Raw genomic sequence first — 14,987 nt, 5'->3', positions numbered from 1 at the left:
AATGAGAAGAAAATTTGATATATCTTTAAGATAGTGAGATGTATGTTGTAGGAGAAGAATTTATTAGGAAAAAAAGTACAACTCTTTTTTTGAAATAGACATCCCACAAAAATATTGATGAATCAAACACTATCTATTGTTTGCTAAAGTAAGGTCACTAGGAAGAGAAATCTAAATATCTTGGAGATAATGGAATGCATGTTGTAGGAGAAGAATTTCCAAGAAAAGTACAACACTCTTTTCTCAAAATAGGCATCCTATAAAAACATTGATGAATCAAACACCATTTATGGCTATGTATGTTTATAAACTATTCTTGAAATTTCTTAAAGGTTTTTGTTGTTTATGTTTTGGTGATGTCATGTTCCATATGGTTGCTGAGATAACCTTAACATGGACAAAAGGGCATCATTAGAAAATTTGATAGAATACCATGCAATCAAAAAAGCCTCTCGAATCCAAATAAGGAAAACGTGCGATCAAAGAAGGAAGTACACCTCGAGCTTCATCGGTAGTATAAAAGGAGACAAATAAAGCATGTTTTACAAGAAAAAAAATGAGAATATGACTAAACATAACTATTATCACTTGATGTTGCCATAACTACAAAGCCTATATATACATTAAGCAACTACTTGGCACAACTCCCTTCAATAGAAGCCTGCCACAGTAAGAGAAGGGGACATGCATGGTGGAGAATGTACAAGGGAATATATATGTAGATGTATACATATATATATAGATAGATATATGTATGTATATAAAGTATTAATTAGTAATGGCTATACTATGGTTGCGATGCTTCCCAAATTTCGTAGTATTTTCCCTTAATAGCTAATGACCATTTCATGGAGCCACTTGATGGATCAAAATGTCCTGGTCCGATCTTCACAGCAACTTTTTCGTCAATGATGGCTGCATAAACATCCCTTTCGGCTTTGCTAATTTGAATCTAGAGCAAGAAAGTTTCAAAGTTAGTACTCCAAAGATATAAAACATTTATGTTTCAAAGTACATTAATGCGTATTTTGAACCGATTATGGAAGACTAGAATGCATGTCAAGTATGGACTTTGATGCAAAATCTACACTGCTAGTGTGCTTGTTCTATGTCTCCGGTGTGATTTTAAGAAGCTAATAGTTGTATTATAGTTATCCGTGTGTTTCTAGATGCACTACTAGTACCTTCAAGAACAACATGCATCTAATGAAAGAATGGCACGCTTATCAATTTTCCAAGAATATCATTACATTTTGAAAAAGACAATCATGAAAAATATAAACCAGAAAACGTACTAGTTTTCATATGAAACAATCAAGAGAATCTAATCACGATTCTTGATGTTCAATCTCCACCAGTGGATGCACATTATGGAATGTCATTTATCATTTTGCATTATGATTTTTGAGTAATTGGTTTAACTCTTATTGTATGTTGAGAACCAACATTATTTTGCTTTAGTATGATAAGAAAAAAGTTCATTCTCATTCTTCCACCCTGAAAATGCTTACACAATATTAGATTTGGTACACAGGACAATATTGTTATACTTACTGTACTCCTGCAGTGGATCCCGTTCCTCTTTCTGAGAGATATCAGACTCGCTATTTCAGTTTTGTTGTGAGAGAAAATGTGGTCATAAAAGACTGATGGGGTTCCTGGGTGAGTAAGAATGTAAGCATATCCTATCATTTCTTTTCCACTGGGAAATCTCCAATGACCCTGCAAAAGAAGATATGAAAAATGTCTACAAATCTGAATAAACAGTCAGAAGAAATTCAAAGAAAAATGTCCAATTTGAAATATGCAATTATACTGCTGGCATTATTTTTAAGAGAGGTTGAGCAACCTTTTCTGTGAGAAATTGTTGGCCATAAATGTTTTCAACGAAATTAAACTCAGTTAAAGTGTCAGGATGTATCATGATAAATTTAGAATGAGGAAGTTCAAACCTGAGTAGAACCAGTGTCATGATTCTCTGTAAAGGTAACAGCACGAGAAGGCCACCATCCAATAACACCTGGAGGCTTTCCTTTCACATCTGACAATCTCCAATATTCACATTTTTCCAGTGCCTATATTCAGCAAGAATTTAACATTTCAATGTTAAATAATAAATGGGAAATGCAACCGTTTTATAGTAAGCACATCTGTGTTTTCTTGCAACAATTACAGGTTTTAGTTGGAAAGTAAATTTAGAGGCTTTATATCATTATAGGTTGCATTCATTTGATTTTATTGCAATTATTAACAAAGTTTATTTCTTAATCAATAATTGCAAGTGCATTTTATTCTTTAAAGTGAACATCCTCAATTTAGGAAAGTAAGTATACATTCACCCTGAACTTAAATCACTGAGTCCTATAAATTTAACCTACTTTAAATCATGGGTAAATATAGCTTTATTTTCTTATTTTATATGCATCCTCACTGTCAAGGAGCCAAATCCATGAGTGATATATGTTCTTCCTCATATACATGTTGTCTTTCCACAGAAGATTCAAAACTTGATATAACAGTAAAATTAAGTATCTATGCAATATAAAATATAAAATAAAAAAAATCTAATGAAATCCAATAGTGTACTGTCTTTACTCACCCAGAAAATGTCTATAAACTCCACCAAATAAATGAAACTAGCTTAATTTCAAAATCCTTTTGACTTGTTACATTGAATATGCAAACTTGAACAAATGCTTTGAAAAAGATGTGCCAGAATTAATGCTTACAGTGTGAAGAATCCCTTTTGTTGTAACATCAAATGCACTAGAGTTACCATTGGTAGCATTGATCCAGTCAACTATCCTCTGCCTATGAGCATCTTGATTATGATCAGTTTCACCATTTGTATAACTGAGAGAATCCCAGTACTCTCCCACAGAAAAATAAGGTTCACTTGCCTCTATGTAGTCCTTTACATAACCACCCCAAAATCCTCTCACAAAGTCAAGCCTCCATCCATCATATCCAATTTCTTTCCTGAAGGTTACATACAGGATTAGGGAAGTAAACAATTCTATAAGACACTATAGTCAGCCATTATCACACCATAAAGCTCTTGAGAGTTCCATGTGAATATTTGAACATTTCCATGTGCAAACAAGATACATGGATTTTGCATAAAATGAGTCTTTAATAACCAATATACAACTAGCACAGAACACATGATAAATTTGTCCAGTGTCTACTGAATAGATAAGCTGGGCATCCTTTACTGCCAGGAGATGTCATAACAAAGACAAAGACAAAGACAACTACACAGAATGTATGATGATGATAATAAACCAGCTTGGTCTCAAACAGCTATAACTTGTTCTAGCATCAAAATGTCATTGTGGTAGCTACAACTTAAAAATTCCGTACATGAGACAAATATCTATTGTTAGTCATTGTGGTAGTTGCCAAGTCAAGTACAACACAACTAACGGTCAGAATAAAGTCTGAAACATAAAGCTTCAAACATGAAAATTTACAAATTTTTTAGACGGTTTTAATGTATGTTCTAGGTCTCCAGCATACATCTTGGCAACAAAAACCATTAGTCTCAATAATTAGAACCAATGATTTAGTCACAAACTGATTGGATGCATTTTCCTGACCACAATTTTTTTGTTAATGATAAGCTGAAGAAAATTTGAGTCTAAAAATATCAACCTCAACCAGCATAACCATTCTTTGAGATCTTTTCTCACAAACTCCTGTGAATGATCAATGTTTGGAGCAGCGTGAAAACTATCTCCACTACTCGTGTTGCCCCTACCCTGTATGTTAGACAGGATATTAAGTATTTTTTTCAGGCTCACCCAGAAAGTAAAAATTATGATAGTGTTAAAATTCTCGATGGAACATAATAGAAAGGGATGAACTTGAACCCTAAAAATTAACTGTTAGAGAAAAAGTAAAAACCTTTTATCTATCTTGTTTTGCTTTACTTTATGACTAATGTTATTGGTTCAAAGAACAAGAACACAGAGCAATTATCCAAAACCTTCACAGACAAACCTGAAAATGTGGATCGTCCGAAACAACTGCACTATCATCCCAGTCAAGACAGCCTCCAAATATGTTCCAAACACCATTCTTATTCTGATAATGTGCACAGCGGTGATTTAAAACAGCATCTCCTAGAACTTTGATCCCAACTTCATGAAATTTTTTCACCAAATCTTTGAGTTCATCCATGTTTCCATATCTGATATTTATTTTCAAAAAGAAAAACTGTAACCATTGAACCTTTTACCTAGTTATTATAAGATTCACTTCAACTACAGTAAAAGAATTAGACTGCATCTAATCAAGTACCTGGAATTTAAATTATATAAATCCTTCGGCATGTATCCTTCAGGTGAAACAGACTCTGTAGGTGGTGGTAACCAGACCACAGTGAAACCAATTGATGCTAGTTCTGAAGCTACTTCTTTAAGCTCCATGTACCATCTTCCAGATACATGAGATTCCCAGTTAAACCCTTGGCATAATATTTCATACCCTGTGCCTGTCGCTGAGCATATTTTTGACTCCAGGGACAGTGTCTCTGCAACATTAGTTGCTTCCACAACAGTTTTCTCAGGTTCCATAACAGTTTTCTCAGGTACCGCAACAGTTTTCTCAGGTTCCACATTAGTTGCTTCCGGTTCTGCTGTAGTTGGCCTAGAGAAACCTGGAATGGAGTTCCTGAATATATTATAGGCTTCAGCAGCCAGCCTTTCAATTTCTTCAAAAATGCTTAGTTGCACCTTTTTAGATTTTCTCTTTTGATTCTTCTCAGAGGAGTTGTCTGTGACCAAATTTCTTATTTCATAGGCTACTGTATCAGTAAATGCAAAGAAAGAATTTTGCTGACTGGGCTTTTCAATCTGCACACCTTCTGACAGATCCTCTTTGTTGCCAATATTAAGCAAGTTGCTAGAACTTGAGAGGGGAACATAAAAGTCATTTCCCGAGTACTTGAACCAAGTATTTTCATTTTGCTTAATAACAAAAACAAGTCCTAAAAATTCTTCTTCTAGAGTGATTTGTGCTGAAGATCCTTTTCCATCTTTTCTAGGCTGTAAAAAGGGAAGAATAAGGAATGAGTGTCTATATCTTCTTTGTTAATGGAGTGTTTGATATTAGAGGTTTCTATATCATAAAACACAAAGATAGGCATTATCTACAATATTGTACCAATATATCCTAACCAAAATAAGAGAACCAAAAGAGAGAAGGGGGAGGAGCTGAGCACGTAAAAAAGCTCTCAGAAGAATTGTTGGGTGAATCCAAATTTGAATTCAGATTTTCTTCAGGATTTTTTGGTTTTGTCTTCTGCAGTATATTTTGAAGACACACAGCACAGAAAAACCCATGGAGGAAGAAGTTACACATAACTTGGTTGCTATTAGGCATGAAGTACATTTAATTTTCTAACATAAGTTACAAAACATAAAGGAGAATAAAAGGACAGATTAGTGAGTTTTGTACCAATAATTGAGTTCTCAAAGCCCTGTCTTTAAATGGTACTGTTCCTGGTGGATGAGGAGGAGGTGGAACTTCCCACCTTCTTGAATCATCCCTACAAACTCCCCAGTGAAGGACAACATCTCCAGGTAGATCAGTTTCAAAATATAAAATGTCCTTAACTGCCCCAGACTCAAAGCATTTCTTGGTGGAGACACTGATAGAGTTACTAACTAAAACCTTCTTTGTTACATACACTTCCTCATAGAAACCTTCTGGTTGATTGTTTTCTCGTTCTGGAACTCTGGATTCACTACTTTTATTTTCGTCAGCTTTTGACTTGGAGAACATTCTAGATAATTGCCCCAAATTCCCTGTGATAGAAGAAATATAATCACAAATCTTTGACTGTTTATCACATGATTATGATTTATTTGACACTCCCAGAGCATTATGAGAAACAATAGAGACTTTTTTACTGAAGCAAATGAACTACTGTGTTAACGATTTGAAAAACCTGGCCAAAAATCTAAGCCTCTTTTAGGTTCAATTATATCCGAATCCGCCTTAATGCAGTCCACCAAAGAAACCACGAAATCTCTACTTTCGTTTTTGTACCAATCTCCAGTTTCCTCATCCTGAATGAGCAACAGGTACACCCAATTGGGATGCAGAAAGAAATTACAAAATGGAGGAACAATGTTCAGTCAAAGAATTCTTAGAATCAATGCCTTCTCTTTGAGCATTATCAAGTGGCAATTGTTAGAAATAAACCTTGAGAACAAAATGAATTGCTGAAATTCCAAATTTTGCTCTTAGGCCAATCCTGACTTCATGAAGCGTATCTCCTTCTGCGGATAAGGATGACTTCTTCAAAGGGGTCTCTACTGCATAGTCCTGAAATATTATTCACTTCCAACTTAATCTTTCTGCATGGCAATGTGAATATGTGCCATATTGATAATGGCAACTCACGAAGCTTTTTGTCTACCTTTATAGGAACAGATCCAGGGGTTATCATATCAAGAGGAGGTTGATCCCATTCCCTGGAGGATCAAGCTTACGTTATAATTATACATAAAATTAGTTGGATTGTTAATATTAAGATCTGCAATGATATCAATTAAAAAATAACAGAAGTTCAAATCCAGAATCAAAGAGAACTCAAGTATGTTGTTTTAGCTTGATGTACCTTCCAACATCTTGAACAAGGGTAACTCCCCAGTGAAGAATCCATTTTCCAGGTAGACTGCAGCCCACCGTAAGCTCCCAATCATTCAAATCCCTTCCGTGATCTAATCTCACAAAAATCTTTCCCTTCACCTAAATTGTTCCATCGCAAAGAACCCCATCAATGCCAAACAGTTTAATTGGGTAAACACATAACAAAACAAAATTAAAATAAAAACACCTTTTTTGTCATGCATGCATGGTGATTCCCTTATAACCCCTACCACACGCCACACCCAAGAAAAAACGAAGATTTCAATGACAAAATTGATAAAGGTTGATCAAAAGTTTCAACCTTTTTATTATTAACAAGAAAAAAAAAACACCCAACTACTTCTTTCATCCAAACTTGTTCCTTAAAATAATAAAAATCAAAGCTTTTCCGTCTTGGGTATTCCCCAGCTCTGTCATGAAACCAAACAAGGTGATACATCCATGTATATTTTTCTGCGTAAATGCATGATATTCCCCAGCTACTAGGGTCTCAAGGAGTTCACATATTCCAACATATGTTATGTTATTCACATTGACCTGAGTTCAACCTAGGACTTCTTGCTTAAGAGACATGATTATCTATCAACCATGTCACATATATCCAAACACATAAAATGGGAAGGAAAAGTTGAGACCATGTGGGTTCGGTCGATCGTGAAAGTGCTGGTGATGGTCTGAGGGCATTGAAGGGGGTGGAGGGTAGGGGTGTCTGTAACTGAAGTTGCATGCACGGGAGAGAGAGTCCTACGAGGTTGGTGGTGGAAGATGAAGGATGCATCATTGAGATTGGAGGAGCACGTGGGAAGAAAGAAGGGTCTCAGTGAGATTGGTTTACGGCTACGAAACGAAGGTTTTCTGGAGCAAAGTTGGAATAGAGGTTCTAATGCAACGGTAGACATGGCTGTTTTGCTTTGCAAGCAAATGGAAAGAAGAAGAAGAAAAAGATGAAAGGAACAAAGGAAGGTGGTCGCATTGGCCTTTGACAAAGTTGTTGTTGGTCCCTTTTGATGTGTTCTCTCCACACCATTGGATTCAAAATTTTCTTTCCAAAAGAATCCCAGAATAGGTTCCTCCTATTTGTATTCTATGATTTCTTTACATTATTTTTTTTATCTCAAAACCTATTTTTTAAAGTCCATCCATTTATTAAAATTGAAGGAAAATGCAGAGCATTTTTAGCTATGGAGGAGTTGCTTAAAAAAATTTAGTTATTTGAAAGTGTCATGTTGGAAGCAACAGCCATTTATTAATCCTGAGACGATATTATCTAAAATTAGAAGGTCTTTTTAATATAATAAATATTAATGTATAATGAAAATGAATGTAGAGTTTGTGAACCGTAATTGGTGTTGCCACATGCATGGTTGATTTGGAAGAACACGATTAGGAGAAGTAATTAAACCTTGACGTGAAACCAACGAACCAACACGAACCAAATCACATGATGGAATGTCGCATCACGACATATACTAATAGTAATCAATATTCTAAGTTGTAATCATATATTTTGAGTTGTAGGGCATAAGACATACAACGTTCTTGAATGTCTCTTACACCGTTCTTTTCCTTTTTGCTTCTTTCTTCTTCTCTTCCATTGAAGCATCCATTGAAATTTAATCATTGTTATGCCCTTATTACCTCTCCCTTCTTATTTCTCTTTTTTTTTTCTTAAAATAATATTTGTATATTCTTTTGTATTTCATTCTTCCTAATTATTGCAAACTTAAATGAACAATAACATAACATTACATATTATTATTTACAATATTCTCTTCTACTAATTGATTTATGTAATAAGAAAATTATTTATATATATATATATATATATAAAGGAAAACGTGATTATACTAGTATATATAATACTGACATATAAAATGAATTTTTTATGATAAATATTTAGGTATTATGGAAGTTATAAAAAGTTCGTACGAGGTAGAAAAAATCTATCATAATAAATCAAATTTATTATGATAGGTCTCGTTTTATCAATCATAATCATAATAACGATTACTGTGTCAACGTCAATTTATTAATGGATTTTATTTATCATTTGTCATATAATTTAATTTTTTTCATTAGTATTATTTTATTTAAATGAAAACAAAGTATTTTAATAAATATATTATAGCTACAGGAAAGGGAAAAAACAAAAGTAGGGGTGGAAGAAGAAAATGCCCAAAATATTTGCCATTCCTGTACATGTATACTTTGTGCCTAAACATTTGATGTTTCATCACTTTAATTTGTGTTTATTTAAAGGTTCTATGCTAATATCTTAATTTAGTCAAACATATATTGGGTGTTATGGGAATATCATTCTTTAATTCGACCGTGATAAGGATTTTCTTTCTGCATCCTAGCTTTTCTTCCTGCACACTCACAAGAATATTTGATGGACAAAAATTATCGAAATACTTTATACATTTTTGAAAATTTATCCAAAATATATTTTAGAATTATGCATATGTTAAATAGGAGCAAATGACTTTTCAGAATTCTAGAATGCCCATTTGCATAATTTTATATAAAACAATCCCACACAAAAATCTGTAACCCATAATTATTTGTTGACTAATATGAATATGCTTAAAAAGCCCAAATGATATTTTAGAAAGAAAATACAATGTCTGTTTTTCCAGTCCACTTTATATGAGAAGTTGTGACTCTTTAAAGTCTTTCATGTAAATAATATTTTAGGAATCTATAACTCTTTTCCATGTGTAATTGTTAAAAGTCATAGAAATAAAAACATTATATCAAAAGAATTAAAGTAAATAAAAAGGTTTGAAAAAAAACATAGTATGTTCTAATGATGCATCCTTCATCTTCCATTAGAACCTCTCTTCCACTCTAAGACATTTTCGGTTGTTGTGTATATACATCTCTTAAATCGAGAGCATAACACAATGCATGCAATAGAAGAAAAACAAAGGTGAGGGTTGGGGAAGGGGCCGAACAGCTATAAAAATATTTCATAATTTTTTTAAATATTTGAACTTAGCAAAAACAAAGTTATGGATGAAAATATTGAACAATTACATTTCACCAAGATAATTATGCACTCTAGACCTTCAATTATTACACAAAAGGTAAGAAAAGGAAAATGTTAGAACACTAAGTGAACATGGAAAGTATTACATTATTAATACACTTCCACCATAACTATTCTTTAAGAAAAGGAAAATCATAAACTAATACTTTTGGAACATTATCATGCGACCCCATATAAAAGTATATTATCCTACACTTGAACCCCAAACAGTATAATCTTTAAAGATAAAAATGATAAGAATGAACAGCGCCAACGATCAATATATAAACATTGAAATTTGAATTTTTAATAACAATAAAGTTGTATAAAGTATAACCCGCTGTCTATAAGCTAAACAAGATATATGAGAACAAATCAGTGCTAAAAATTAAGCAATAAAGCTTCTTTCTCATCTTTTTATAAACAAAAAGACAGTGATTAGTTTAAAGAGGTGCAGAGTTTGATATCACAAGCAAAGCCTAAGAGATAACAATTTCCGGTGACAAATGTGAAAACAAAATAAAATAAGGATGATGATTTCATAATGTTCAATATTTTCAAACACCCTGATGAAAATATTGAATAACAATTTGACAGAAGAGACAGTAACTCGATAAGCTTCACTTGCTCCCACCCAAATATTCTTTCAAGCGAAAGCCATAACATAATATCATAAAGCAACATGCTTCTTTTGCTTTCAAGATCTCCATGAACGGATGATGCTTTGACACAAGGTACATCTACACGGAAAAACTAAGAAATGACATAAAAGGTGAAAGGGAAAAAGAGAATTTTCACCAGCTCTACGCTTTGCCATTGGTCTTTGGAGATGGTTGAGGAAACTGATGGTGATAAGGAGATGCATAGGTACCATTTGGTATAGAAAGACTCCTTTGCTGCTGTCCGTTGCGGCTGAGCAATGCTCCTTGTGTTCGACCGTTTCTTGTGTTGGGGCTCGCTCCAATGCGGTCGGCTTGCATCGTCTGGTAATAATATGAAGAGCTTGCCATGTCCTTGAGGTTTGGCAAAGGCTTCAAAGCTTCTACAACTTCACTCATCAGAGGCCTGGCTTTTGGATCTCTACAAAGGCAATGAGCAGCTAGTTGGGCAGCTTTCTGAGCACCTTTCACCGAAAAGTGCCCTTCCAAACGAGGGTCTATCAACTTGTAGAACCTTCTCCTCTCTCCCAGATGCGGCCGAGCCCATTCCACAAGGTTATGTTCACCATTGGGTCTGTGTTTGTCCATGGATCTTCTCCCAGTCAACATCTCCAGTAGTACCACTCCAAAACTGTACACATCACTTTTTGATGTAAGATGACCTGCAACACAAGTGAATGTTATTAGAATTCAAGCAATTAGATATTGGATGGATTGTGTTTAAATGCATTTGGAAAAAACATAACTGAAACTTAAACTCCAATTTTGTAAGTCATAAACATTAAGAAAACACAACTGAAGATATCAAACCCATCAATACAATTGATCGTCGGACAGGGAGAATATAGACAGATCAACTAATTTACTATCTTAATCATAATTTTTCTAGAGTGGAAAACAAATAATATCAGAGATAAAAGCTTAAAACATTCCAAACATTAAAACAGTCCCACAAGGAATTATGTTTACAATTTTTGTTTAGAATTTTGTTGAAAGTAATGATCATCAATAAATAAAACTAATAACTTAGCAGATGAAAAATGCCTAACAAAATGAAGTCAGATAGAAATAGCATCAACGCCTAAGCATTCAAGACTTTATAGATAAAATGATAAATAATTAACTAAAACATTAAGATTTGGAAGTGCTTTATCAACCAAAAGTTACCTGTCATGACATATTCTGGTGCAGCATAGCCATAGGTTCCCATCACTCGAGTAGACACATGGGTTTTATCACCTTCTGGGCCATCTTTGGCAAGACCAAAGTCCGAGAGCTTGGCGTTGTACTCCTGAATTTGTACAAAACGTTAGATGAACAAAAAGGGAAACACATGTAATCATAATGTAGTTTTTGGCACTTACTGCATCTAATAGTATATTTGAAGTTTTAAAATCCCTATATATTACTGGTCGATCGGCTTCTTCATGAAGAAAAGCAAGACCCTTAGCAGCTCCAAGGGCAATTTTCATTCTAATGGACCATGGAAGAGGCAGGGATCCTACATATGGCATAATTTCAACTTGAGAACATAAATAAGGAAAGACATAATCCAAATATAAAATATACAACCGCAATATTGAATTACAGTTCTAACCCTGATAGAGAAAACTACTAAATCCCTATATAACAACTGAGATACTCAAAGAAACAAAGTTATTAATGGAATCATTATAATGGTATAGATTAGATTCATGCATTATTCTAAATAGGCAGATCACAACAGTAATAGTAATACAATAGACGTACTACATTATGTAACCCCTTTTCCCTTGTACGTCTAGATCTCCATGCCAAATTAACAAAAGTTTATAACCTTATAACCTGACTTCTGTGGATCTGAAACCATGCTTTACGAGAGAAATCCAGCAGGGTTCTTTTTTATGTGATCAAAATTTCAAGGTGCAGTAGTGATGTAACAATTATTATCATAGAAGAAACAGTGGAAACGAATTGCATAGAAAAGGGTAACTTACTCCTAAACAAGTGATTTTCTAGGCTACCCCGAGGCATGAACTCATACACCAGCAACCTTTGATCATCTTCAATGCAGTAACCCACAAGTTTAACAAGGTTCGGATGAACTAGGTCGCCAAGAAAATTTACTTCAGCCTGTCACGTGATCCAAACGAGAATGATCATTGGAAATGTAGAATTTAGTAGATAATAATAGAAGAAAATAAGAAGTTTTGAAAATATACAAACCAGCCACTCTTTATGACCCTGGAGCCCATCATGGTTGAGGGTTTTTACAGCAACAGTAAGCCCTGTGCCAGGTTTCACTGGAGCAGTTCCATTTTCTTCAATCCACCCCTTGAAAACACAACCAAACCCACCTTCACCAAGAAAACTTTCAGGCCGAAAATTTCTGGTAGCTAACTTAAGATCATTGAAAGGGAATTTTCGCAGCCTGGAAGCAATTTTAAGCTCCTCTTCAAGTTTGGAAGTGGATGAATTACTTTCGGCATTACTAGTGGTTGTAGAAGAGACTGCTGGAGCCGTTGGTTGGTCTCTACTAGTATCATTAGTTGATTTACTTTCAGCTAATGAGAAGCCATCAGAAAGAGAATTTTATAGAAAGGCGTATCAGGACAAGTAGTAAAAAACTAAAAATAGCATCAAGGACTATAGATTTTATAGTAGATACGAATACTCAGAATTAAAGACAATCTCAAGTAATCTACCTTTAAAGCATATATTTGAAATTCAGGTTTGCCCAAAGAGCAAATGGGAGTAACCTCTTTCCTTATATCTAATCTCAAGCTCATATGATAGTAATTACCTACCACTACCAAAGTCAAATCTGACACTTATTTCCTAGCCAGTCTAAAATTTAAACTCTTTCGCTGGCTTCTCATTGTGAACTGGAATACCACATGGAGGTGTGGTAAAGGAAACATTCTACATATAAAGCTTACAAATGCATTGCATATCTCATAGGATAAAGAGTGTAAGCCACTGCAGTTCTGGATTAACATGAATTGAAAAAACTCAATTACATTTCAATTTCAACCTTGTTTTGCTCCCGCCCCCAAACCGCAGCCACAGCACTCGTACTCGTTTGTGTATCATTTCACATTACATAGCATGGTAACTTTCAACCAAATAGCAAACAAAATAGGTAAACAAGCCTGCATTAGGTGCTAAAGAAAGAATTCCCAAACCCCAATACAAACTAATCACTAAACAAAAATGGGGAAGCCTATGCACAAAAAATAAATCATATGACAAGCACATTCACATAGATGGAACATCCAGGCACATGATAAGAAGAACAACAAGAATAGTAGCAACTCTTGTATGGAAACAGTAATGATTACCATAATGAGTACTGGTGCCGCTGCCACTGACTGAGGTATCGACTTTGGATCTTGAGGAAATGCAGCTGCCCATAAACCTGAGCCTAAACCAACAACCAGACCCAGCCCCTTCCACTTCTTCATTCCCTTTCTTCTTCTTCCTCCCTTTTGATTTGCACACATCCCAAGGCTCCACCACCTTACCATTCTCAGCACCCAAACCCATCTCTACTAGTTCCTAGACAACCAAACCCAGATATCATCAATTCCAAATACCACCTCCTCCTACCCTCCCACTAACCCAGATGGAAAATTCCCCAGGAAAACCTAAAGATCACAACTTTACAACCCAACACCCCTTGAAACCGAGCAACCCAGAAGACCCATAAATAAAGACAGAAAGGGGGAAAAGTACCAGATCACATTAAGTAAGTGAAAATAGCTAAAAAAAAAACAGAAGGAAAAAAGAAAACTTGAAGGGTAGATAGATTGGGAATTGGGAAATGAAAAGTGAAGTGAGGAGAGTGGGGGCAGAAAGAACAGAGTGAACAGCACCTGGGCTGAACTCAGTAATCTCCGCTCAAAGATACATAACTGAAATGGGTCCTCCTCTGCAACAATACCACAATAAACACCTTGCTCAACAAAAAATTATGATTTTTCTTTTAAATTAAACATATTAATCATATTTATTACAGTTTCCCAAATTTAAATATTTTGATAATACTGAGCTAGCAGTTACCAATTACTATACTAACTCCTTAAGCTTCTCTCTCCTTAGTTTATTGGTATCTGATGAACTGTGATTTTGGTATATCTGAATTAAATTAAATTTTGTTATTGTAATGATAAATATTATTGTGACCGTAATAAAAAGGAGATTTTTGTAATTTGCAAAAGAAGACTAGAAAAAGAGTGTGTGACTGTGAAGAAGAGGAGAAGGAGTTTGAGTTGCAACAGAGCAGGACCCACTGTGATGATGACGTGGCTGTCCTCAATAGCAAAAGCCAAGCCAACCTCGCAGTCAGCTTTACGGTTTCGGAACTAACATTTATCATGTGTGTTTTTATTATTTCATAACAGTCACCCTTGATGTGAGAAAATAATTATTATAATTAGTATTTATCTTTTAAATATATATGTATATATATATAGGGAGAGAGAGAGAAAATTTTTAAAAGAAACTTCAGACCTCTATAAATTAATCAAATGTTTAGGAAATATTTCAATTTAATTTTGTATTTAATTTAATGCTGAATTCAATGTTGAATTCAATGTTATTTATATTTATGTATAAGTTTAATATTAAATAGTAATTTTGTATTTATTATATAATTT

General features: G+C 34.3%; 2 protein-coding genes across 2 annotated transcripts; both read right to left on the bottom strand.

The window, feature by feature from the left end:
- Nucleotides 1-531: 531 nt before the first annotated feature.
- Nucleotides 532-7,670, bottom strand: LOC108345144 (alpha-amylase 3, chloroplastic). Its single transcript, XM_052869788.1, has 13 exons — nucleotides 7,296-7,670; nucleotides 6,629-6,759; nucleotides 6,428-6,482; nucleotides 6,211-6,333; nucleotides 5,954-6,074; nucleotides 5,461-5,810; nucleotides 4,303-5,048; nucleotides 4,003-4,192; nucleotides 3,655-3,761; nucleotides 2,730-2,979; nucleotides 1,953-2,075; nucleotides 1,555-1,722; nucleotides 532-952 (listed from the first exon to the last, which is right to left on the bottom strand). The coding sequence occupies exons 1-13, from the start codon at nucleotides 7,557-7,559 to the stop codon at nucleotides 788-790; spliced, it is 2,793 nt and encodes a 930-aa protein (XP_052725748.1). The 5' UTR covers nucleotides 7,560-7,670; the 3' UTR covers nucleotides 532-787.
- Nucleotides 7,671-10,157: 2,487 nt separating this feature from the next.
- LOC108345452 (serine/threonine-protein kinase PBL34-like) lies at nucleotides 10,158-14,262 on the bottom strand. The gene is made up of 7 exons (XM_052869789.1): nucleotides 14,205-14,262; nucleotides 13,671-13,887; nucleotides 12,556-12,893; nucleotides 12,327-12,462; nucleotides 11,715-11,851; nucleotides 11,518-11,641; nucleotides 10,158-11,012 (listed from the first exon to the last, which is right to left on the bottom strand). Exons 2-7 carry the CDS (start codon nucleotides 13,873-13,875, stop codon nucleotides 10,495-10,497), a joined length of 1,458 nt encoding a protein of 485 aa, XP_052725749.1. The 5' UTR covers nucleotides 13,876-13,887; nucleotides 14,205-14,262; the 3' UTR covers nucleotides 10,158-10,494.
- Between the last annotated feature and the right edge of the window lie 725 nt (nucleotides 14,263-14,987).

The sequence above is a fragment of the Vigna angularis genome, chromosome 10 (genome assembly GCF_016808095.1).
Source record: "Vigna angularis cultivar LongXiaoDou No.4 chromosome 10, ASM1680809v1, whole genome shotgun sequence".
NCBI classification, from domain to species: Eukaryota; Viridiplantae; Streptophyta; class Magnoliopsida; order Fabales; family Fabaceae; genus Vigna; species Vigna angularis.
Note: the sequence above shows the minus strand (reverse complement) of the source record. Positions and strands in the feature narration are given on the sequence as shown.